Source organism: Clarias gariepinus, chromosome 1 (genome assembly GCF_024256425.1).
Source record: "Clarias gariepinus isolate MV-2021 ecotype Netherlands chromosome 1, CGAR_prim_01v2, whole genome shotgun sequence".
In the NCBI taxonomy this organism is placed as follows: Eukaryota; Metazoa; Chordata; class Actinopteri; order Siluriformes; family Clariidae; genus Clarias; species Clarias gariepinus.
In genome coordinates this window covers 5,136,166-5,162,221 of record NC_071100.1, presented here as the reverse complement: position 1 = coordinate 5,162,221, position 26,056 = coordinate 5,136,166, and the positions used below count along the sequence as shown (strand labels likewise).

General features: G+C 36.7%; 2 protein-coding genes and 1 pseudogene across 6 annotated transcripts; all 3 read right to left on the bottom strand.

The window, feature by feature from the left end:
- Positions 1 to 206: 206 nt before the first annotated feature.
- On the bottom strand, positions 207 to 8,882 carry LOC128520699 (E3 ubiquitin-protein ligase TRIM39-like). The gene is made up of 7 exons (XM_053495092.1): positions 8,736 to 8,882; positions 8,026 to 8,555; positions 7,852 to 7,947; positions 5,698 to 5,931; positions 5,461 to 5,602; positions 1,081 to 1,107; positions 207 to 978 (listed from the first exon to the last, which is right to left on the bottom strand). Exons 2-7 carry the CDS (start codon positions 8,551 to 8,553, stop codon positions 425 to 427), a joined length of 1,581 nt encoding a protein of 526 aa, XP_053351067.1. The 5' UTR covers positions 8,554 to 8,555; positions 8,736 to 8,882; the 3' UTR covers positions 207 to 424.
- A 3,891-nt stretch (positions 8,883 to 12,773) lies between these two features.
- LOC128519547 (E3 ubiquitin/ISG15 ligase TRIM25-like) lies at positions 12,774 to 18,949 on the bottom strand. 5 transcript variants are annotated; one of them, XM_053493510.1, is made up of 8 exons: positions 18,672 to 18,948; positions 16,858 to 16,914; positions 15,969 to 16,572; positions 15,786 to 15,881; positions 15,486 to 15,713; positions 15,240 to 15,381; positions 14,845 to 14,871; positions 12,774 to 14,754 (listed from the first exon to the last, which is right to left on the bottom strand). In XM_053493510.1, the coding sequence occupies exons 3-8, from the start codon at positions 16,521 to 16,523 to the stop codon at positions 14,201 to 14,203; spliced, it is 1,602 nt and encodes a 533-aa protein (XP_053349485.1). In that variant the 5' UTR covers positions 16,524 to 16,572; positions 16,858 to 16,914; positions 18,672 to 18,948; the 3' UTR covers positions 12,774 to 14,200. The 5 variants fall into 5 exon arrangements, with proteins under 5 accessions (XP_053349485.1, XP_053349323.1, XP_053349641.1 ...); XM_053493348.1 differs by having other exon boundaries at positions 16,858 to 16,911; XM_053493666.1 differs by lacking the exon at positions 15,240 to 15,381 and having other exon boundaries at positions 16,858 to 16,911; positions 18,672 to 18,949.
- Positions 18,950 to 20,429: 1,480 nt separating this feature from the next.
- LOC128520097 (zinc finger protein RFP-like) lies at positions 20,430 to 24,972 on the bottom strand (annotated as a pseudogene).
- Positions 24,973 to 26,056: the final 1,084 nt, after the last annotated feature.

Here is a 26,056-nt window from a genome sequence, read left to right as displayed (position 1 = left end):
TTTTTTTAGGATGGCACAGAGATGTACTGTGTGTAGGGTATAAAAGTGGGCTTTTACAAACCTAACACCCATCCTCATTGTATTTTGCACAGTCATATTTATCATATCATATTTTAAGTAAGTAAAATATGCACAGTTTAATTTTTTAATAATTCATGGATTTATTTATTTTATGCACTTCATTGGTAAAGTATCTTACAGTGTTTACATAAAATTATCAACTGAAACATGGCACTAGGGAAGTGAAATTCTTTAGGTAGAACATTTATGCAGGATCATGCACAGCAGTGGAACATGAGAAGAAAATTTAGAAAACTAAAGTTATAGACAACAAGAAGAATATGACTACTACTAGTAGTAGTTCTGGAAGGATACATAAGAAACTATAATAATCACATTTCTATGCATTTTGGAAACTTTATTTTTAAAACTTTGTTTGCATAAAATGACTAGCCCATGGATAGATTATCAGTGGTGCTGAGTTTTTAGCCAGGCCAGGACTGAAGAATGGGTAGAGTTTCCCAGTAAACGTCTGACCAGTGAAAGAGTAGATATGAGACTTTGCATCAACATCATAGAAGGAGATCAGACCCTCCTCGTAATCCACAAACACCCCCACCTTCTGAGCAGCCTGTTTTAAGGAGAGAGGGATGGCAGGAGAATCCAGAGCTACACATCCAGCCTGATTATCCAGAGACACACACCAAAATCCATTTTCAGGGCAGGCCGTAATTTGTCCCTTCCTATTTACAGACTCTCTGACCACGCCTATATTCCACTCAGTCTTCTCGTTGGCATAGACCTCATAGTAAAATCGACCTGAGGAGAATCCCTCCTTCCCCAGCACAGAGACACAACGATCAAACCTCTCAGGGTTATCAGGGAGATTCTTTTTTGAATTTTCACATGTGACCTCTTTGCCATCATTAGTCAGGGCAAGATGAGGATGTGCAGTGTCAGGATCCAGAGTCACATCCACTAAGACAGAAACAGAAAGAGAAAAAAAAAACATGTTTTCCAGTATACAATTCTTACACGTATTATATTATGAAGTTATGCAGGCAAACAGATCCCACTTACCTGCATGTTCCTGAATTTTCTTCAGCTCTGTTTGTTAAAAAGAAAAATATTTTCTGATATAAGAATTTGCTTAGTACTTAAATGCCTGACTACTATTTCACTTGTATAGTTAAGGGTAGCATGTAAATAACACTGTTAATGTAAACTGATCTAGTGAACATTAACTGCTAAGGTCATGGGTAGAATAATAATATGGTGCAGTGAAAAAGTATTTGCGTCTTTTTTCCTTTTTTTTTTTTGCATATTTGTCCAAATTAAATGATTCAGACCATCAAACATTTTTTTATATATTACACAAAGAATACCAGAGTGAATACAAAATGAAGTTTTTAAATAATGATTTTATTTATTAAGGAAAAGATCTGTCCAAACATACCTGGCCCTAGAAAAAAAAAAAGTAATTGTTCTGGGCCATTATCCACAATGTAAAAAAAAAAAAAAAAAAACTTGGAACAGTTGTTAACCTTCCCAGGATGCCAGCCTACTAAATTTATCCAAGAGCACAACAACGGCTCTTATTCAACAATAAGAAAGAGCCTCTGCCAAAATGGGGACCATGGGAGATTTTCGAGGCAACAGTCACTGCTGAACAGAAAAGAGTACTAAGGCTTATCTCATATTTTACACAGTAACCCTTCCTCCTCTCATATTTGAGAAGGGGGAGGAACTACTGTGAGGGATAAGTTTCACACACACACACACACACACACACAAACAGAAACACTGCCTCATCAGGAGAATTAACATGAAACATCTCTGACACTATTTTTATAAAGTAAAAAGAAAACAAATTAACCTGCACTTTACCTTTGAAAAGAATCAAGACAGAGCAGTGTCTTCATTTGAGTGAGTGAGTGTGTGTGTGTGTGTGTGTGTATGTGTGTGTAAAGGCTAAGAAGGGAGGGGTGTGTGTGAAGGGGTACTGTGTCCAATGACACACACGCACACACACAACTAAATCAGTACAGGCTGAGACAGAGAGAGAGAGAAAATGGATCTTTAACCTCTCTTTAATGAGACTTTTTCTTTTTACTTTACACATGCACACGTGTTATAATAAACAGTACATGTGCGGTACACACACACGTGCGCACACGCGCACACATGTAGATACAGAGGTTCCAATGTATTTACAAAAGGGGTGCAACTCCATATAATAAATAGTTGTAGCGCAGCCACATAAAGGGGCATTTTAAATAACAGGGAAATGATTAAGGAGCTAATGCTGCTCACCTGTGCACGGAAATATGCCCTATCTGGTTTTACTTGTCCCCATAGTCAAGTGTTGGTCACAGGGTTAAGCTCTTGCAAGCATGCGCGATCGCAGCTCGAGAGAACCCGGAAGCAGCGTCGGGTCATTATAAAGCCGGAATCGGCAAGCGACCCAGCATGGAGAGATGTTGAGGAAGAGAGAGACGTTGTTTGGCCAATCAAAATGATTTCTTTTCCCCGGGCGGATTAATCTTATTGGACACTTACAATTCACCACCCTCTTTCCATTTCCTCGAGCTCCCGGATTGGACATCTTTACCGGTGAGGCCGAGCCATCTCTCCCATGCATCATTTTACACACTACAATATCATTGACTCTGGACTATCATACACACACTCACACGACACACACCTTGTTTATTTTTGTAAATGTTTTGTATATATTGGTTTGTGGTGCACCCTGTTTGTTTATTTATGGGTTTGTTTTGTATAATACTGGTTTAGTAATTGTTTTTGTGTCGCGTCTTATGTTGTCCCGCCTCGGTTGCGCAATACCGGAAGTGTTGTTTACAAGCCCATATTTTGATTCTCGACCCCGTTGCATAGTAACTAGTGGTTTAATAAAATCCAAGCGTTACATAGTGGTGGCCCGTACGGGGAATCAGTTTTATTTTTGGGGTATTTTTCGGTGTTGTGTGGCGTGGCTGAACAAAATGGACGCTAATAATGCTAACGCTAATGCTAGTGGTAGCAAAGCCGACTTTGCTGTTGATAGTCATGTGCTGGATGATGTGGATGAGGCATTTTTAACACGCCGTAACCCTACAGTTGAAATAACTTCATTGATTAGTTCTCTATATATATCTGATAGACATAATAATGACAATGATGATGATGTTGTTGCTCATGGGACGGATATTGATGTGGTGCACAGGCCCTCTGTCTAAAGTGGAAGCCGGATATCTCCGAGGAATAACTAGTGGGGAGAATCCTGCAGAACATCAACCCAAAAGTGGCCGGATGTCTAAGAGTAACTGTGAACACCGTGGAACAGCTGGTGAAGAGACGTTCCAGGGTAGAGAAAGACTGCGAGGACTTTTTAAATCTGGGTCCTGATACCATTTCCCAAAAGCCCCCGTCACTAAAAGGGGGTGACGAACCATGTCTAGCCCTCACGAACAATAAAGGTTCCGCCAACCTACCCAGCGACCTGTGTGAGATAATCCAAGCCCAACAGAAGGACCCTACTATCATAAAGCTGCTCTCTACAGACCATCCAAGAAGCACACTAGATCAGAAGGCCTCATTCGAGCATCACCAAGGGGCATTATATCGCCAGGTACCAGTAAAACGCGGAGAGAAGTATATAAAGATTTGGCCATATTCTACATACAGTTGTGTTCAAAATAATAGCAGCCCAACATCAGTAACCAGATCAATAATTGTTTTTGGGAGAAATCATATTTCTTCATGGGAAATATTTTACTTGTTAGTGTAGTGGAGTAATAGAAAACCAACAGACCCAACAGTCATGATTAAATGCACCTGATTCTGTGTAAGTTAATAAATAATTGAAATGGGGCTTGTTTAAAATAATAGCATTGTGGAGTGTAATTAGAGAGGTAAATTATTCTGTGAAAAACAGGTGTCGACAAGTTCCCCTTATTTAGGTTGTCCTGTGCATTTACCCCTGAAAAACGGGTTGTTTCAGACATTGTTTAGAACAACAGCGTACTTTAATTCTAAAGTTGATTAGAGATGGAAAAAAAACATACAAAGAAGTGCAAAAAATGATCGGCTGCTCTGCTAAAATGATATCAAATGCTGTAAAATGGATATCAAAACCACAAAGACGTGGAAAAAAACAGAAAACTACCATTCGAATGGATCGAAGAATGGTCAAAGAACACCTAAAGTTACCTGTGAGTACTGTTACTATTAGAAGACGGATATGTGAAGCCAAGCTATCAGCAAGAAGCCTCTGCAAAGTCCCATTGTGGGAAAAAAAGACATGTGCTGAAGAGGTTACAGTTCGCTGAGGAACACATCGACTGGCCCAAAGAGAAATGGGGCAATATTTTGTGGAACGATAAAAGCAAGATTGATTTAGAGGCCGCAGACAGTTTGTCAGGCCCCCAAACACTGAATTCAAGCCACAGCACACTGTAAAGACAGTGAAGCATGGAGGCACAAGCATCATGATATAGGGATGCTTCTCGTACTATGGTGTTGGGCTTATTTATCACATTTTAGGGATCATGGATCAATTTGAGTACATCAGAATACTTAAAAAGGTCATGTTGCCTTATGCAGAAGAGAAAATGCCCTTGAAATGGGTGTTTCAACAAGACAACGACCCCAGACACACCAGTAAGCAAGCAACATCTTGGTTCCAGACCAACAAGATTAACGTTATGGAGTGGCCAGCCCAATCCCCAGACCCTAATCCATTAGAAAACTTGTGGCTTGACATTAAAAATGCTGTTTCTGAGACAAAACCAAGAAATGCAGAGGAATTGTGGCGTGTAGTACAATTGTCAGATGTGAAGCAGTTCTTAGAAACCACGGTTATACAAATAAAAATTTGTTCAGAGATGCACAAGAAAGATTAAACTTCAAGCATTTTTGTTTAAATGGTAAATTCATCACTTTATAAAGATGAGTGTTGACACTGCAATTTTTTTAAACAGACTACTATTTGTTTTCTTCACTTTCTGTAAACTAATAATACATTTAGCACATTTTTCTTTATGTTGTGATTCAGAATAGAATGTGCAGGGTGTCCAATGCATTCGTGTGATTTAAATTAAAAGTTATTATATGGATATGGAGCTTTACTCACTTTTTTCAACACACTGCTATTATTTTGAACACAACTGTATACAGCTGTATATATACTTTATATTTGCAGTGGTTAGCCCTGTCACCTTACATATCTAGGGTCTGGGTTCTATTCCCGTCTTGGGGTCACTGTTTATGGAATTTGTGTGTTCTTCATTTGCTTGGTGGGTTTTTTATGTACTCTGGTTTCCTCCCACAGTGCAAAAACACTGTTTTTGCCACATACCAGTGAAATCATCATAATATATAAAAAAAAAAGGTTTTTCTGCAATTATATCTTTTTACTACAACAAACCTTTTAAAATTGTCAAATAAAGACTTACTCACCTAAAAATACAAACTTATTAATTCCATTATTAAGTACATCTTGTATTATTTCCCTCCTCAGAGCCTCCACACTCAGATGAGGGGTAATTGTGACATCAGTCCAGTCCTTGGTGTGTGGAGGGCTGCACAGTGACGGGTAAATCTACAGGACAGCAGGAGAGAGGAGAAAACCCTCAGCATGGGGACTGCTGTCCTGTCATGTGCTGCATTGCTATTGAGAAACAGAGGGACTCTGACCTGTAGGAGGTGGAGGTGATCCTCAGTGTGTGAGAGCTGCTCCAGCTCAGTGTTTCTCATCTTTAGCTCAGTGATTTCCTGCTCCAGATCTTTAAAGAACCCTTCAGCCTGCCTCTCTGCTGCTTTCTGCTTCTCCTCCATTTTTTTAGGCAGCTCAACCTGGCTTCTTTCAAGACAGTGCATCAGAGCACTAAAAATCTCCATGCTGTCCAATTTTTCCATCTCTGTGGTTTTCTACAGAAAACAAAGTATAATAATAATAATAATAATAATAACTAGGGTTCTAAATTGTGCATACCTGAAAAAAGCTAAAATAAATACTATTAGTATGGAAGCAAAATAGTCTCATTAATATTTCACACAAAAACACGATGCATGAAAAAAATTATATATATATATATATATGTAAATATATATATATATATAAATATATATATATATATATATATATATATATATATAAATATGCTGAGACATTTTACTTCATACATGGCCAGTCTAAACAGATGGCCAGTATCCAGCCATCTATTCGGACTGCTGTTTTGTGTCCTTATTGTTTGCCCAATTGTTGCTCATTTCTAACCATTCACCCCTTGCACTCACTATCCAAAAACTTTTTTTATTATTAATTTTTATATATATATATATATATATATATATATATGAGAGAGAGAGAGAGAGAGAGAGAGACCTCTTTGAAACCTATGTGATGTTCATGACATTGGTTTGCCAGCAAAAGCCATAAAGATGAATACCAGGCTTTCTAAAAGCTCTGCCACTTTGACATTGATACGAGTATGAGGAATACATGTAGATAAGTTCTGGGAGCCACAAACCAGTTACTTTTAAAAATTAAAAAAGTTAAAAACTGGCCCAAAGTGTTATGTTAATGTTTTGGAAAATGTTTAACAACTTGTGTGCAATCTGAATGACCAGCTGACTTTGCATTTGCCTGACAAAAGGCAAACAAGTACCTCAGTAACAGATATGACTCCTCTGAACATAGCTCCCTCAGCCAAATGGTTAATTAATCTAAAGCATGCAGTCTCCTTTAAGCAGTTCTGTGAAGCAGCGAAAGCCTGCAGTTTGTCCAACACTGATGTGAATGGCCTCCATGAAGAACACGTCTTTGTTAAAAAAGTTCTTGGAAGCTTTGTAGAAATGAAGAATTCGAGCACTAAGGAGAAGTATTTAAATCTCTTTACTCAAACTGATGTCCCTCTCAGGAATTTAATGACACAAGGACTAGGGCCTACTTATTATTATTATCAATTGCCTGCGGCAATGTTCAAGCAGAGAGAGTTTTCTTGATGATGACATGGCAAAATGAAAGGAACTGTCTACAGTACATGTAGACTCAGTCAGTGTAGAGCTCCATGACTGCTTCAACCTTCCTGGCAACCTTCAGAGTTTCTGGCACATAAGACATTCTTGGAGGTGTCTAGGAAAGGTGTGAAATACAGGATCATCTTTTTTGAGTAGTCACCCATGTTGTTAGCCTCTTTAAAATAATAATAATTCTCATTAAATTTGTGATTAAGCATCTGAAACACAATTATGCATCGTGTCTTTCCCATGTAAACTGTTAAAGAAACAGAGTGGTGACCTCCAACTTTTCCAATTCCCAAATCCAAATGTTTGTGGATACATGAATATTGGATTATAGACTTATTTTGTTTATATTTTCTTAATTTTCCTTTTGAACTTTAAATCCAAGATGGCTGCACTCCATTAATCCATGTTCTTGTGGATTAAGTGGATGAAACACATGTTTTCTTCCGTGATATTGTCTTATTTTCTTTTGAAAAGTTAACCATATATTGCTGCAATGCCCAAAACCAAGTTCTAATGAATAAAGTGAATGATCTTACTTTTTAAAGTAAGGTTATTGTGTAATTTTCTTTCAAATTAATTCATTTAAGTAAATAAATGAACACTGTTTTTTTTTAAAGTAATATCATTATATCTCCCAAGACCACAGTTTTTTTATTATTTTTTTTATTTTCAGTGTGCCCTTATTTTTTACCTTGCCTTCCTTTTTGGACACAAGTGTCCTTCTCCTGAGAGTCATGTCAGTACACACCTGTTTTGAGCATCATGGTTAGGTTCCCATACTTCTGGAAAAATAACTGATGTTTTATAATAAACACTAACCTTATAAAGTTCCGTGGATTGTCTGATTTCCTCAATCTTTCTCACTCGTTCCTGGATCATCTGCTGAACTACTGCATTTATCATCCCCAACTCAGCCTATAAGCATACAGCACAGTCATTTTTAGATTTTTCTTTTCATTTAATTGTATTTATGCATTGTATAAAAGTACTCACCTTAGTATCTAAAATCTCCTCCTTTATAGAAACAGCATTGTGAGTTTTGTGGTCTCCTTTAGTACAGACCTGACATACATAAGTCTGGTCGTCTCTACAGAACAGCTCCAGTGGTCCCTCGTGTTTCTGGCAGATGTAGTTCTCCAGGTTCTCCACGGGCTCCATCAGTTTTTGCCTCACAAGTTTAGTTGTAGTTTTATGTGGTTTACAATGAGTGTAGGTGTCAAAAAAAACATTCTTAGTCTTGGAGCAAAGCTGGTTTGCAGCATTGCTGGATTTCTCCTGAACTGACTTCTTAAATGGAGCAGCCAGTCCAGCTATGAATGTATTCACACGTAGTGTAGGACGTGTAGGAAATTCTTCTTTACACATTGGACACCGGCAGTGTAAACTGCTGTCCCAGCACTCGTTGAGACAGATCATGCAGAAGTTGTGTCCACATGGAGTAGAGACTGGATCAGTGAACACATCCAGACAGATTGAGCACTGAAGCTGATCTTCACGCAGGACACTTCTGAAGGAAGCCATGACTGACACAGGAGATAGAAAAAAATGAAAAGAAATTCCAAGATCATTGAAACCAACGCAAAAATTTAGCAAAACACAAAACTGCATCAAATATGAGAGAAATTAATGGTATGTTAATATTATTATTAGCAGTAATAATAATAATAATAATAATAATAATAATGCCATTAACGCAAAGTTACCTGTTCTGATTGTGAGGGATAGATTGAAAAATCTTCAAACTGGAGACAGTGTTCTGCTGACAAGTAAGGGATTCTTATCAGACAGCCTGTGTAGCTTTCATTTCAGCACGATGACATCATGCAGAGCACTTACTGTTTAACTTTCATTTCTCCAAAATAGTCTAACAGGGCACTCCTAGAGTTTGGCCTTTTTGTGACACCTTTCTTCTTTATAATTCGTCATTTAGCCATTTAGTCATTTTGCTACGGTGGCCCAGAAGGGCAAACCACCTTTCCTGTAAATGTGTGCTTTCTCCCTTATTTTGCAAGCTAAAGGAGGTCAAAACACAACTGAACACAGAACCTTTCCAGATATCAGCTCCAGGACTCAACATGATGGAATATACAGTAAATTATAGCGTGATAACGTTATAATCCTCACCAAATTTTCAACTGGACACACTTACCAGGTAATGTTTAATATATAAAATTAATTAGACATTAGCACTAATGATAACTTTGTAGCAGTGTTAATACTATTGGAGTGTAAATGTCAGTGATTAAATGGATTATCATCTCATTTAGACCATTAAACACTGATGTAAACCATCAGCTCCATGGCATCTCTGCAATATACATTCACTTATAAAATTATAAGCCAGCTAATATCACTATGCTAACTGCTAGCACTTAGCATGGGGAAACTAGCTTGTTCATTAATATATATTAATTTAATAGTGTATTTGTACACATATATGTGATGTTAACAGTTAGCTCCATTGTTTGTGTAACATAATAAGATCCAAATATGTTAATATAATTATGCTAAGCGCTAGCTTACTAAAAGAGCTAAGATAGCAGACTATTAACTGTTGTTGTCTATCAACTATTGCTAATTATCCCTGAGCTGCTCCTGTTATGTGCTAAATGTTACAGATGGTTAACGAATTGTTGTATGTAGTTTATTGGAGCTCCTGAGTGCCATATAATGTATCCTGCTGTATAATGTAGTGGTTTTATCATAGCTAGAGATCTTCTGAATAGTTAGTTATGTGCTTACACAATGTATGTAACAGTCAAGAAAAGGGGCTTTTGTTCAGGTTCTATCTATTCTATTATAAAGTCATTAAATATATGTTTATAACTGCCAGTGTATCAGCTGATACCAATCTGATCAGAAGTATTTACCCCTTTCCAAGAACACCACTGAGCACATCTTAATCAGGGGACAAGGACATGCACATATGTCTCTTCATGGACATGATGTGTGTGTTAACGAATGGTGTAAATAGCCATTTAGTCAGATAGGGCCAAATTCTGCAGCAATCCGTAACAGCAAAACTCAATAATTTTACACAGCATTACTAAAAGCTTGCATTTTATGAAATGTATGAAATTGTATGTGCATGCCTGCCTGCGTGCATGTTTGTGTCAAACTGCATAGCTACATCATGAAGTCTTTTTACTAGACACTAACATTAATATGTCTTTATTTCTCCCCTGTTGTAGATTATCATGAAGAGGACGAACCCTTGATGCTCTGCCTTCTTGCACCACCAATACATACATGTATTTTATTAATTTGTAAATAAAGTGTTTAATGTAATTTATAGTTGCGTATTTCCAGTTTGCTTATTCTTTAGCAAAACAGTTAAAGTGCATGTAAAGCATTTCTGCAAATGACATTAAATAGAATCAGATGTTACTCCACTCTGTGTGAGGCTACAGGCTTATATACAGTATACATCACTGCACCTTGTGTGAGGGTACAGGCTTATATACGGTATACATTACTGCACCTTGTGTGAGGGTACAGGCTTATATACGGTATACATCACTGCACCTTGTGTGAGGGTACAGGCTTATATACGGTATACATCACTGCACCTTGTGTGAGGGTACAGGCTTATATACAGTATACATCACTGCACCTTGTGTGAGGGTACAGGCTTATATACGGTATACATCACTGCACCTTGTGTGAGGGTACAGGCTTATATATGGTATACATTACTGCACCTTGTGTGAGGGTACAGGCTTATATATACAGTATGTGATTTTAGCATTGTTAATGTTTTTTCTGCTAACTGAAGCATGCTGCCTTGGAGATGATATTAGTGACATCTCTGTTTCAGTCCGGACAACATATTCCATAATATTTATAAATAGATTAATACCATATGTTCAGCAGTTAAAACAGAGGTTCTTAAACATTTTACAGCAAATGACTCCTTCAACTGTAAAACAAACACCTCTGCATACATTTACTTATAGCACATTTAAAAGAATTATTTTTTATGTTATTTAAAAAGTAAAACTCGCATTTTAGATCCATTACCCATGAAGCTCATGGCCTTTTTGTTTTTATTTAAATGATAACTGCTTACACCTCCATGAAAATCAAAAAGCCATTATATCAAAATATTAGAATATTTCACTTCGATTATGCGGAGGACTGCTGACCTAACAAGTTGTCCAGAAGATGATCATCTACACTTTCCAAAAGGAGTATAAGCTCCCTAAGGTCAAACTTCACCACCAACTATTTCGCTGACCATGATGTTGCTTGATTGGCCAGCCATCTCACCTGACCTGATGTTTCATGGGAAAAATGAGCTGAAATCTGGGATAAATTCACAAGCTGAATGCTTCAAGTATGATCTGGAAACATAACCAGGGTCTCATCTTTAACAGCTTAATGCAGTGGGTTACATAAAAACACCAAACTATTTAAAAACATATAGGCCTATAAATAGTAGCAACGTATATCTATGTACTGTTAATGGAATGTTCAAGAATAAGAGTATCATTAATTGCCAAATAATTAAAATACACATCTAAAAAAATTAGAACAGCATGCAAAAGTGCTTAAATTTTAAAATTATGGGGAAATAAAACACACTCACAAGGGAAACATCATACACATAGAGAGAAAAAGAATCAGACCACAGAGAAAATAAATACTTTAAAAAAATAATACATTTACAAGAGAAAATTAAACACTCACAAGGGAAAAAAATATACTCACATGGGAAAAATAATATACTCACAAGGGGGGGAAAAACATGCTCCAGAAAGGCAACGCATCTCTCCCGTGTGCAAGAACTTTCTTTCTCGTTTAAGTGTTCTGACTCTGTTAACCATGGTTACGTGCAAGGAGACTTTAAGGAGAGAAATTCAGTTGTTGTAAAGAAAGCTTCTGGGTGCCCATGAAATTCCAGCAAGCACCAAAACTCTCTTCTTTAAGTTGATTCAGCTGTTGGATTGGGGCACCACCAGTGCAGAGCTTGCTCAGGAATGGCTTCAGAAAGGTAAGAGTGTATCTCTGCACAGTGAGGCGAAGACTTTTGGATGATGGCCTGATAGTGGCAAAAAAGCCACTTCTCTCTAGAAAGGGACTGATATTTTATAAAAGGAACTGGGATTGGACTTGACAATCTGATCATTTTGTTTCATACACATTCCCTCACACATTTCATCCACATTTCCATAATTTTATTTTTATTATGTAAAGCTGCTTTGCAACAGTAACCATTGTTAAAAATCTCTATATAAATAAAACTGAATTGAATGGCAAATGGCTCACATGCCACAAATTCCATCCGCTTACAAACCAGGATAAAATGCACTGTGTATAATAAGACATTGCTCCAGTAACCCTTCTTAAAGTGGGTGTGGTTTGTTTCACAATAACCCTCCTGTTAACTTATTTTAATAGTTAATATGTAATACAATATTTTGATCAAGTTAAAACAAACCTTGTGCAAAAGGAAGAAAACAAGTCAAATCACCTCACAATCTGAAAAAAAAATATTAAGCCTCGATTTTGTTGGGTATATTATTTGAACATGCATGTGTACATGCCTAATTTTAACCCTGTGCTGATTTCATAAAACCATGAATTAAATGGTTTGTATTATTATCATTATTAATATTAATATTATTATTATTATTATTATTATTATAATTATTATATGTAGGTTGTGTAATCATGCAGCTGCAGTTCAGAGGAATCATTGAAAGGCCTATGTTACCATGACATAAAAAAAATGCTTTTAAATGGTTTATATGTTTTATTTATTTTAAGCAAACCAACTGATACACATACAAGGAAAAAGAAGACAGATAGTGCCGGCTATAACATGACCCCTGTTAAAAATAATTAATTTTTCACTCAGCATTGGATATGTTCCAAAATATTTTAAATTGGCAGTTATTAAACCGATAATTAAGAAGTCTGACCCTGACCCCTGTCAGCTATCCAATTTCAGCCCGATATCAAACCTCCTCTTTATCTCTAAAATTCTGGAAAAGATTGCAGCGAAGTAGCTCTGCTTATATCTACATAGAAATAACATAAAGGAACTATATGCTACTATGAGTCAGGATTTAGGCCTCATCACAGCACAAAGACAGCACTCATTAAAGTGGTAAATGACCTCCTATTGGCCTCTGACCAGGGATGCATCACTATGTTGTGTTTTGGAATTATGGGATTAACACTCTCTTGGCTCAGATCCTATTTGACCGATCGCTATCAGTATGTAGATTTAAATGGTGATGTTTTTCCAACTTCTCTAGTGGAGTTTGGTGTTCCGCAGGGTTCAGTTTTAGGGCCACTGCTTTTTTTCCCTTTACATGCTTTCTTTGGGCAACATAATACATAATCCGTAAGCATGGTATTTATTGTTATACTGACGACACACAGAGATATCTCTCACCGAAACCAGATGCGAAAAACCAGCCTACCAAAGTTGAGCAATGCAAAAAGGATTTAAGAGATTGGATGCTAATTAACTTCCTTCTGCTTAATCCTGATAAGACATTTTTAGTCATAAAACCGCATGCAGCTAGAAGCAAGTTTTTAGATCACATTGTAACTTTAGATGGCCTTTCTGTTCCATCAAGTGCAACAGTGAAAGACCTTGGTGTGATTATAGATTCTAGTCTTTCATTTGAAGCTCATGTAGACAATATCACCAGGATAGCATTCTTTCACCTCAGAAATATTGCCAAGTTAAGGAATATATTGTCACTTAATGATGCCAAAAAACTAGTTCATGCTTTTATCACCTCTAGGTTGGACTATTGTAATATCTTACTGTCTGGTGGTTCAACTAGGTGCATAAACAAGCTTCAGTTAGTCCAGAATGCAGCAGCGAGAGTCCTCACTAGAACCAGAAGATACGAGCACATCACCCCCATCTTATTTTCACTTCATTGGCTCCCTGTAATATTCCGCATTGATTTTAAAATACTACTTTTGACATATAAAGCATTAAAAGATCCCGCGCCGCAGTGCCAGAGTAAACTGCTAGTCTATCTTTAACAATCCAATTCAGTAAAAGCATTTACAGTAGAAATATTATTTGTATTTATGTATTGTATGTATTTAGATGTTTCTTATGTCAAGAACAATTTTAAAGGGAGATAAAGATTTTCTAAAAATGTTATCTTTTAAAAGTGAGATATTGTCGAATTACCTATTAACTAATATAATTAAAATTATTAGTGCAGATGATCATTGGTGCTGAGTTTTTACCATTATGATTAATGCAGGGACTGAACAATGGATAGATTTTCTCCATAAAAGTCTGACCAGTAAAAGAGTATATATGAAACTTGGCATGGACTTCATAGAAAGAGACCACACCTTCCTTATAATCCACATACACCCCCACCTTCTGAGGAGCCTGCTTCATTGAAAGGAGGACATGAGTGGAGTCACAAGCTGAAAATTCATTTTCATTCTTAAGACACAAGCACCAGTATCCATTTTCAGGACAGGCTGTAATCTCCCCCTTCCTCTTAGCAGACCCTCTGACCACTCCTAAATTCCATTCAGTCTTCCCTCTGACCTGCACCTCATAGTAAAATCTTCCTGAGGAGAAACCTTTCTTTCCCAACACACAAACACAACGATCAAACCTTTCTTGGTTATCAGGGAGATTCTGTCTCTTGTCTCCATATGTAACCTTTTTTCCATAATCTGACAGTATAAGAAATTGATTTGCTGTATTGGGATCCAGGGTCACATCCACTGAGAAGAAGAAAAACACAATTTTTTCTTACTTTAACAGGCCTTGTTGCATAATAGTAAACATATGATTAGTGTAAGCTGCATACTCACCTGCATACCGCTGAAATACTTTTAATTCTGTTTGGAAAAAAATAGATAGCATTCCAATATATGTTGACATACTGTAATGAGCTGTAATCAAACACTTAACCTAAAATTCTAATATGGCACTGTAATATAAACCTTCTAAACACCAAGTGTATGATATAACAATCAGCCACACCAGTAAGAACATTTGCCTAATGTAATGCATAAGTCCTCCATGCATTGCCAAAACAATTCTGCCCTGTCAAGGCATGGACTTCACAAGATTTTTGAAGGTAAATTTGCCTGGTAAATATTCACATGGCGCAATTGTTTTACATTTTGAGTGGTTTGTTCCACAGTAGCCCTTCTGTTAACTTGGACCAAATGAAATAGCATTAGACGAATTAGAAAACACTTACTCATGTCATCAATCCTGTCCACTTCTGTACTGAGCATCTCCTGAATCTTCATTCTAATCAGAGTCACCACACTCAAATGAGGGTTAATATTAAAATCACCCAAGTTCTTTGTGTGTGGAGGAATGCAGAGTGATGGGTAAATCTGATCAGAGGGAAAGAGGGAAAAAAAATCCTTCAGCATAGACACTGCTGTCCTGCATTGCTATTGAATGCTGCATTGCTATTAAGAAATAGAGGGACTCTGACCTGTAGGAGGTGGAGGTGATCCTCAGTGTGTAAGAGCTGCTCCAGCTCAGTCTTTCTCCACTTTAGCTCAGTGATTTCCTGCTCCAGATCTTTAATAAACTCTTCAGCCTGCCTTTCTACTGCGTTTTGCTTTTCCTCCATAATTTTAGGCAGCTCAGCCTGGCTTCTCAAAATGCAGATCTTTAGAGCTTTAAAGATCTTCACAAGGTCTGCTTTCTCTGTGATTTTCTAACAGAAATCAAGTAAATTTATTTAGAATTGTATAATTTAATGCATATTAAAATATTATTTTAGACTTACTTTATTGAGTTCTACAGAATGTTTGATGTCCGCAATCATTTCAAGTCGTTCCTGGATCATTTGCTGAGCTTCTGCTTTTATGGGCCCCAAGCAGTTCTATATGAAAATGTCAACCATAGAAAAATCATTAAGTCTCCGTTAAAAGTTGGATCATGTAATATTAGTTCTCCAAATCTTTGTCACCTTCATCACTTCACTCTTCTCCTCTATAGGAACAGTGTTGTGAGTCATGTGGTCTCTATCAGTACAGAACTCACAGACACATGTCTGGCAGTCTCTACAGAACAGCTCCAGGGGTCTCTCATGTTTCTGGCAGATGTAATTCTCCAGGTTCTCCACAGGCTCCATCAGTTTGTGCCTTATGAGTTTAGCTTTTGTTTTATGAGGTATAAGGTGACTGCTACAGAAAGAAAGTCCACAGTGCAGACAGGACTTTAGAGCCTCCACCTTTTTCTCAGTGCAGGAGTCACACAAAACCTTCTTAGGCTTAGAGGGAAGCTGGTTTAGGAACTGATTTACCAGTTCAGAAATGAAAGCATTAACATGGAGATCAGGACAAATAACAAATTCCTCTTTACACACTGGGCACTGGTAATGTAAAGTACGGCACCAGAACTCTCTGAGACAGGTCATACAGAAGTTGTGTCCACATGGAGTAGACACAGGATCAGTGAACACATCCAGACAGATAAGGCACTGAAGCTGATCTTTACAAAGGAAAGCTCTAGCGGAAGCCATGGTTGTGTCATATGTGTGGTATGGTACAGTGATGGGTAGATATAAATATCTAAAACACAAAAAATATAAATATTTACACACTCAGCGATGAAAAATGAATTAGTTTACATAACAGCACAAATAACATACATATATATATATATATATATATATATATATATAAATAAAATACTGACAAATGTCAAGCATGTTATTTGATTTTTTTTTTCATGAAAGTCTTCCTTTTACAGCTCTGCTTAAATAATATTAATGTTTAACTTATTTATAACACTTCAACAATATTTCATGAAATACACAAAATGTCTATGTTAGAACGGTTTGAACTGGAAGTTACCTTTGCTGATATCTTAAGCAAGACCGAAGAAACCTTAAAACTTGAGGTTGTGACCTGCTGACAGAAAGAAACTCTTGGAAATGAATTTACACTGAGCTTTCGTTTAACCAAAAAGCCTTTATTAGGCCACTCCCAGAGGTTGGATTTTTCATCACGTTTCAACATGTTTCTAGTGCACAGTTTTGCCAAGAGGTCTGCCAACATTTTTTATTGTACTGTATATAAATGGCTGACATAGTAATACGTATTTGTATTAAAACCCTTTTGGGTCTGTGGGTGTTTTGGAGCTCTTTAGAATTTCTTGACATTTGTGCATTTTCCAGTTACTTATAAACACACAAATGAATAAAGTATTATTACATTGTATTCAGCACAGACTGGACTACAGCAATATGTGAGCAGCATGTGTGTACAAGTTTGTACTTTGGAGAAAATTAAGGTTATCTTATTGAAAACAACCACCAACCACATTCATAACATTTGTGTTACAAGACTTTTGAACTGGATCTTGTGGCCTTAAGTATTTGCTTTAAAATGATGTGACAATCATTCTAATGACTCAATCACAAAAAAACAATATCTTTATTTACATTTTCCAAGATCATGAATAATGCTGTAATTCATGGCCAAGAAGACAAAGACTCGCATAATGAACTGCATAATTGCCCCTTTCAGTTGGTTATGTGACAGAGGGAAGTCCTACAAGAAAATAATTTGAGGACAAACTGAACATATTTTTGTTTGTAGTTCATTTAGAATATAGCTAACTAATAGGCAAAACATCTGTAATTAAGTTCACTAGCTGACAATTTTATTTAAATGAAGAGTGAACTGTTATATAGCCCATCTCTGCTTGTATCTGTTTATTATTTAAAAAAATATACATTTAAAGACAACAAACTTTAAATATATAAATAACTGGACAAATAGACTTTTGGAATAAAACATTTCAATAACTAAAAAAAAAAAAAGACTAAAAATGCTGGGTTGTTTCTGTAAACACAGTGTTTATTCTGGGTCAAATTTCTAGGGTATTTCGGGGACTTTAAACACATTGTTGGGTTGCTCATGTTGGGTCAAATGAGATGTTGTTTGTCAAATGAACACCTGGTAGGGTTATTTTGACCCAACAACTGGTTTATGCTTCATTCTCCTGTTTTTCCAAATAGCAGCCTGCAAAATGTATGAAATATTACTGTTATTTTGTCTCAAGTGTGGTTTTCGGAGATTTGAGCTTCAGGAAATCTCCTGGTGCTCTGCGCATAACCCCAGCCAAATGCAGCCTCATCTTGTAACGATGCGGCTCGCGCGAGAGGCAGAGCCGCGCATAAACTGTTCAGAATGGGCAGATCCGCAGGCTGCTACCATTAACTTTTTTCAAGTAGGTTGGTTCCTCTATTTGAGCTTTCAATTAGAATAACCAACCATCATTAGTCACATGTACCTGTACATCACAACATTACAATTGTGAGCAGGAAAGACACGTCAGTTCACTCTATCTCTGGATTTAATGCTGCCCAAGGACTGTACATGTGACTACATCACCCCTTGTGCTAAAAGTTCTTTCTGAGGGGGCCATTTATGATGCTCTTGGGAGTTTTTGTCTCGATATTTAATTGTCGTTTTTCATGTTGTTACATTATTTTCTCACTAGATGGAAGTAAAAGCCCACAAATTAAAGTCCAAACCTGGAATCACTATCTATCTATCTATCTATCGAGAGAGAGAGAGATAGATAGATAGATAGATAGATAGATAGATAGATAGTGACTTTTTCTGTGCGTTTTTTTAATCTAGATTACTTATAATCTTACCTTTAATCTTAACAAGCTTTACCTTCTTGAGACTCTTGAAAAAGAAACCAGAGGAATCTGCAGTAGAGCTGAAACGATTCCTCGAGTAACTCGATTACAAAAAAATGATCGAGGCAAAAATCTTCTGTCTCTAAAAGCTTCCTTTAATTAATCTTAAAGCTCGCCTCATGTTCTCGCGCAGTTATTAGTGTCGCCGTGACTCAGCGTAAAAGCTCAGTGGTCCGCGCATAACCCTCCGCGTGCGAGCCTTCTCCTAAATGCGCGCTCCCTGTGCCGATTTCACGGGGTGTGGCTAAAAAAACGCATCCTGATGGGGGAACCAACTTCGACACAGCACCGGATCCAAGCCGCCGGTGGTGTTATGATCTAAAATGCCTCCCTGCCACGGATTGTTCCCCGATATAATCTCTGTCAAATATTATATTAGAACATAAAGTCATAGGTTTATGGTTTACAAATTACACCAAACGAATTTGATTATAAAATAAGGAATATGAAAAAAACATGTTGTATAGGGAAAATATATATATAAATTATATGTGCACAGCTTTGCAAACAAATATCACTTTTACTCACAGATATGTTCTTTAGGCACTCACAAAAGGTAAGAGAGAGAAAACAACAGCTAAACTGATTTCTTCTGAACTGAACTGATGAAACTTCTAGAAGTAAGGGCAAAACTACGGCAAGTCAGAAAGGACAAAAAACAAACAGTCTCTGTCTCATGGGGGCAACACAGTAAGAATAAAAAGAAGGATAAAAAAAGAGAATATAATCCTGAAAATGTTTCACATTACAGTTCAGTGTAAATATATATTTATTTTTTTCCCTTGTTTTGTGAATAATGACAATGTTTAATTTGGATAAAACGCTGTATGCATTTAAAAAAATTAAAGTAGATTTTTCTAAAAAGTTTCTCTTATATATTTTATATTGCTGTTTAATTAAGCAAAAAGTACATTTTATCCGATTACTCAATTTATCAATTCAATTTTTGTTAGAATACTCAATTACTAAAATATTCTATAGCTACAGCCCTGGTTGGCAGGATCCATAGTTTGGTAACTGTCAATTAATTAAGTGTGCTACTCAATCAGTGCTTTTGTACTGACCTGCCAGTCGTTTCTGTAAACTAGGACTTTAAAAATTGGTGGAATCTTTTTCTTGTAATTCCCACATGGGGTAGATGTTGGGTCTCAATATGGTGTGCATGACAGAATAAATGATTGTTTTAATTAGGAAAAACAAAGCACTTGTGACTGATCATCATCTGAAAAGTAATGAGTCTCTATTCATAATATAGTGAGTAAAAGTACAGGTTTTTTCATAAAAATGTGGTGTGTAGAAGTATAAAGTATTACATATAGAAAATACTCAAGTAAAGTATACATGCACAAAAAATACTTATAAAGCATAGTAACAAAGTACAGTATTTGTACTTGCTACCTTCGATCCTAGCACAAGCAGTCAGTTTTTTTATCAAAATGAACAAATTACCTTATTCTAACTTAGAATTAAAAGATATGTATATGTAAATACAGTATATAGAATAAAGATATATGATTTAAAGATCACAATAAAATAAATATAGAAGCAAATTTACATTTTACATTGCAATATTTCAATTCTACTTTATTGTTTAAGCATTTTTTTTTAATTGAGTTAATAGTTAAGCAAAACTCATTAAAACATATGCCAGATGATGCTAACACTTTACATTTTTGAATAAGAAAAAAAAAAATGAAAGGAATTAATATTTTGTTCATCTTAGAGCACAGATGATTAGTGGTGCAAAATTTTAACTTCATCATTGAGTCCGAGGCTAAATATTGGATAAATATTCTCAGTGAAAGTCTGACCAGTGAAAGAGTAGATATGAGACTTTGCATCAACATCATAGAAGGAGATCAGACCCTCCTCATAATCCACAAACACTCCTACATTCTGGGAAGCCTGTTTTAAAGAGAGGGAGGTAGAGGGAGAGTCCAGAGTCTTATATTCAGTCTTATTCTTCACCCACACACACCAGAGTCCATCTTCAGGACTAACTGTAATCTTCTCTTTCCTGTTAATGGACTCACTGGCCACTCCTAAACTCCACTCAGTCTTCCCTCTGACCTGCACCTCATAGTAAAATCTCCCTGAGGAGAATCTCTCTTTTCCTAGTACACAGGGATGAAGAGCAAACCTCTCTGGATTATCAGGGAGATTCTGTCCCTTGACTCCATGTCTAACTTGTTTTCCATAATCAGACAGGATGAGTTGAGGATAAGCTGTATCAGGATCCAGAGTCACATCCACTGAGAGACAGAAACACAGCGAACATCAGTTTTATCATTGTGCAGTGTGTAACAGTAAAGAAAAATCTTACACATCTTTAGTCATGTGATCAATTATAGCTCACAAACCTGCATACTGTTGAATTTTCTTCAGCTCTATTCGTAAGATAAAACAATATTATTGATGTAATTTTATAAGGTGAAATCAAATATTTTATAATTGTAAAATACATCAAAGCCAGGCTAAGCTGCTTAAGGTGATGGAGGAGAAGCAGGAAGCAGCAGAGAGGCAGGCTGAAGAGTTCATTAAAGATCTGGAGCAGGAAATCACTGAACTAAAGAGAAGCTTTAGCATTTTTCAGCATTTTGATATTGTTACAGCAAAATGCTGTAATAATAAAACCCAAACACACACAAAAGTGATAAAAACGGGTATTTTTAACAGGATCTTTATAACTTTGAGCAAATGTAGTACTGACCAGTCTCATAAAGCTTCTCTGTTTCCTGAGTGAGAGTGTCCTGGATCTGAGACAACACTCTCCTCATGGTCTCCACACTGAGCTGAGTGTTAATAGTGACATCAGTCCAGTCCTGGGTGTGTGGAGGGCTGCACAGTGACGGGTAAATCTACAGTACAGCAGGAGAGAGGAGAAATCCCTCAGCATGGGGACTGCTGTCCTGTCATGTGCTGCATTGCTATTGAGAAACAGAGGGACTCTGACCTGTAGGAGGTGGAGGTGATCCTCAGTGTGTGAGAGCTGCTCCAGCTCAGTGTTTCTCCTCTTTAGCTCAGTGATTTCCTGCTCCAGATTTTTAATGAACTCTTCAGCCTGCCTCTCTGCTGCTTTCTGCTTCTCCTCCATCACCTTAAGCAGCTCAGCCTGTCTTCTCTCAATGCAGCGCATCAGAGCACTGAAGATCTCCACAACATCTGCTTTCTCCTTCTCTGTATTTTTCTAACAGGAGACAAATCAAGATATATTACACTCTAAAAAATATTCTGTGGCCTTGTAAAATCAAGGTATCTTAATAAAATTTTCGAAAACACAAATATGAAATTGAGTTAGACATATCGAAATAAATGCCTAAAAAACTGCTACGCTAAAAAAATCACGCTTAATTATTGTTTGAGTTTTTTTCTCCACAAATAGAAATTAACAGTTAATGATCAAATTATATTTTCAACATGTACTTAATATGTTTCAATACATTTCAATAAAACTATTTGAGAATGAAGCAAGTATAATATAAAGTTAGTAGAAGTACAATCATTACTCATTTCAAATCTCTCTAATATATATATATATATATATATATACACACACACACACACACACACACACAGTGGGGGAAATAAGTATTTGATCCTCTACAGATTTTCTAAGTTTGCCCACTTACAAAGAAATGAAAGGTCTATAATTTTTATCATAGGTTTATGGTAAAAGATTGAGACAGAATATCAACCAAAAATCCAGAAAAAGCACATGATACAAATGTTATGAATTAAGTTGCATTTTAATGAGAGAAATAAGTATTTGTTCCCTTACCAACCAACAACGTAAAGGTAACCACTGAAGGGAAAAAAAACACATTCCGTCTTATCTTGAGGTATGTGTATGATATATATATGGAAGAAATAATTACCTCTTTGCCTTCAGTATACTGACACAGTCAATGGCAAATACCTATACAGGAGTCTTAGATCCAATTTAAGTCTTTAGTCTTGTGCAAGAATGCATTGTTTGTAGAAAACCTCGGGAGCCTCAGGTGAATCAAAAGTGTGATTTTCCTCGCCGAATTTCACACGAAGACGAGCAGGATATAGACGTTGGAACTTTATTCCTTTCTGATAGAGGGACTGTTTGACTTCTTTGAATCCGGCGCGTTTTTTCGCTAAGGCTGTGCTCATATCCAGGTATAACCACAATGACACTCATCATGTCGCCTGGCCCAGTGAAGTGCCTTTTCCTTTTCTTGGAAATGGTGGAAGCAAACAATGAATGGTCTTGGAGATTGCCCTGGTCCAGGTTTTGGGCGAAGCGCACGGTGTGCACGCTCAAGTTTAGGAGGGCTGTCAAACATGCTGTCCATAGTGCTTTTAAGCAACTCAGAAACAAATCCGACGAGGTCTTTTCCATCCTCGCTGCCTTCCGGAACGTTGATAATCCGCAGGTTAGACCTTCTGGACCTATTCTCCTGATCATCAATTTGGTCAAAAAGAGATGAATTTTGTGCCTTTAAAGATTTAATCATCGCTTCCGCAGAGACTAATCTTTCAAATTTTTCGCTGGCCAGTACCTCAGTGGACGTGAGTCGGTGTTGGAACGAGCTTACAGTCTCACGTAGCGTATCGCTAAAAAAATCCATCTTCTATTCAAACCTCACCACCATCGGCAAGACCAAAGAGCTGTCAAAGCAAGTCAGGAACAAGATTTTAGACCTGCACAAGGCTGGAATCGGCTACAAGACCATCAGCTAGAAGCTTAGTGAGAAGAAGACAACAATTATTTACAAATGGAAGAAATACAAAGTAACCATTAATGGCCCTATATGCAAGATTTTACCTCATGGACTAAGAATAATCATGAGAAAAATAAGGCACCAGCCCAGGACTACACGGGAGGAGCTTGTGAATGATCTCCAGGCAGTTGGGAGCACAGTCACCAAACAAACCATTGGTAACACAATACGCCTGCATGGATTGAAATCCTATAGCGCAGCAAGGTTTCCCCCTTCTCAAGAAGACACATGTACAGACCCGTCTAAGGTTTAAGAAAGATTAACTGCTGTGGTCAGATGAGACCAAAATTTAGCTCTTTGCCATGAACTCGACTCGATGTTTTCGGAGGAAGAGAAATCCAAACACCACAGTCCCTACAGTCAAGCACGAAGGTGGAAACATTATGCTTTGGGGCTGTTTCTCTGCTAATGGTACAGATTGACTTTGCTGCAGTAAGGGGCCAATGGATGAGGCCATGGGTTGTGGATGGGTCTTCCAGCATGAAAATGACCCCAAACATCCTGCCAAGGCAACTAAGGAGTGCCTCAAGAATAAGCACATTAAGGTTATGGAGTGGTCTAGCCAGTCTTCAGACTTTAATCCAATAATATTGTAAAAGTGTAAAAGTATTTCATTACAAAAACTGAGTAAATAAAAAAATTTTGAGTGTACTAATATTATATCATAACACTCAATGTGTTTTAGAAATATTGCTTTGTGGATTAGTTAAGAGACTTAACTGACTTTAACAGAGTGTTTGATTTCTTCAATCTTCTTCAGTCTGTCCTGAATCATCTGCTGAACTTCTGCTCGTATCTTATCCAGCTCAGTCTGGGAAACATGTATAGTATGGAATAATCCGATCAGTTTCAATCTAACTTTTTTTTTTTCTATTAAACTATTAAAACTATTAAAATTTTTTTTCATTTCTTACCATCTTGTTTGCACTCGCCTCCTCTATAGGAACAGTGTTGTGAGTTTTGTGTTCTCCCTCAGTACAGAACTGACACACACACGTCTGGTCGTCTCTACAGAACAGCTCCAGGGGTCTCTCATGTTTCTGGCAGATGTAATCCTCCAGGTTCTCCACAGGAGCCATCAGTTTGTGCTTCATGAGTTTACCTGTGGTTTTATGAGGTTTAAGATGAGTGTTACAGAAAGAAAGTCCACAGTGCAGACAGGACTTTTCAGCCTCCAGCTTTTCTTCAGTGCAGGAGTCACACAGAACCTTCTTAGTCTTGGAGGGACGCTGATCTGCAGCACAGCTGGATTTTACTTCAACTGACTTCTTAAATGAAGCAGCCAGTCCAGAGATGAACGTATTCACCCGTAGTTCAGGACGTTTCGGGAATTCCTCCTTACACACTGGACACTGGGAGTCTAAACTGCTGTCCCAGAACTCTTTGAGACAGATCATACAGAAGTTGTGTCCACATGGAGTAGAGACTGGATCAGTGAACACATCCAGACAGATGGAGCACTGGAAATGATCTTCAAAAAAGACACTGCTGGAGGAAGCCATGACTGACACAGGAGACATGATGAGAGTGGATTTTAGAAAATTTTACACATTGTAATCCTCACACATTTTATACATTTTTAATGAACAAATTCAGAAATACACTCAGATTGGTGCTGTTGCAAGAAAATAAATGATGCTGGAAGTTAGTTATTTTCTCAAGAGTTTTTTGTTCATGGTTACGTTTAATGGTGTGTAAAAGTGACAAGAGAGCAAATGCACCCTCACTGTGAGTAAACACATAGGAAGCACTTGAACTGTGACAAACCCAGTGCAAACAAACAGTAGTTACTGATAGAAACAGGAAGTAGACTCACTGCTCACTCTGAATATATATATATATATATATATGTAAAAAGAGAATATAGTGATTTAATATATATATATATATATATATATATATATAGTATATATATATATATATATATATATATATATATATATATATATATATATATATATATAATCACTATATTCTCTTTTTACTTTGTCAATTTTTCAGTGTCGTGTCAAAGGTAGTTTTCACCATCGAGATGTGTTTTTCTTAGTCCCACTCCCATGAAAACAGCGTGATGGGTATTATTTTTATTTTGTCTTGTAATTGTCTATGTACTATGAACATAGAATGATAAAATATACAGTAGATAGTTTACTTATGTTGTATGAGCAGGAATTGTTTGACAGATGTGGGAACATCTGTACTTAGAACATGAACTGTAAAGATTTTACTTACATATAATTTATTTACATAGAAAGCAGAGTCAAAATAGTATATGACAATAACACGAGATTTGTTCTGATATTTCTTCTCAAACATGTCCTGTCAGAACATTATGAGCTATAATAGAAACCCATCTGATACAGGCTTAAGACTTATTATTATTATAATTATAATATGGGATTATTTGCATTTAATGCACATTACATCAACTCACCAGTTTACAATATCACATCTATCTGAATAAATACAAACTGAGTATAAAAGGAATCAGCTGTAGTGGTCTATTTCTGTAAAGTACAGAATTAAAAGATTATATAAAAACAAAAAAAAACAAAAAAACAATTAAAGAGGGGTTTTAAAAACTGT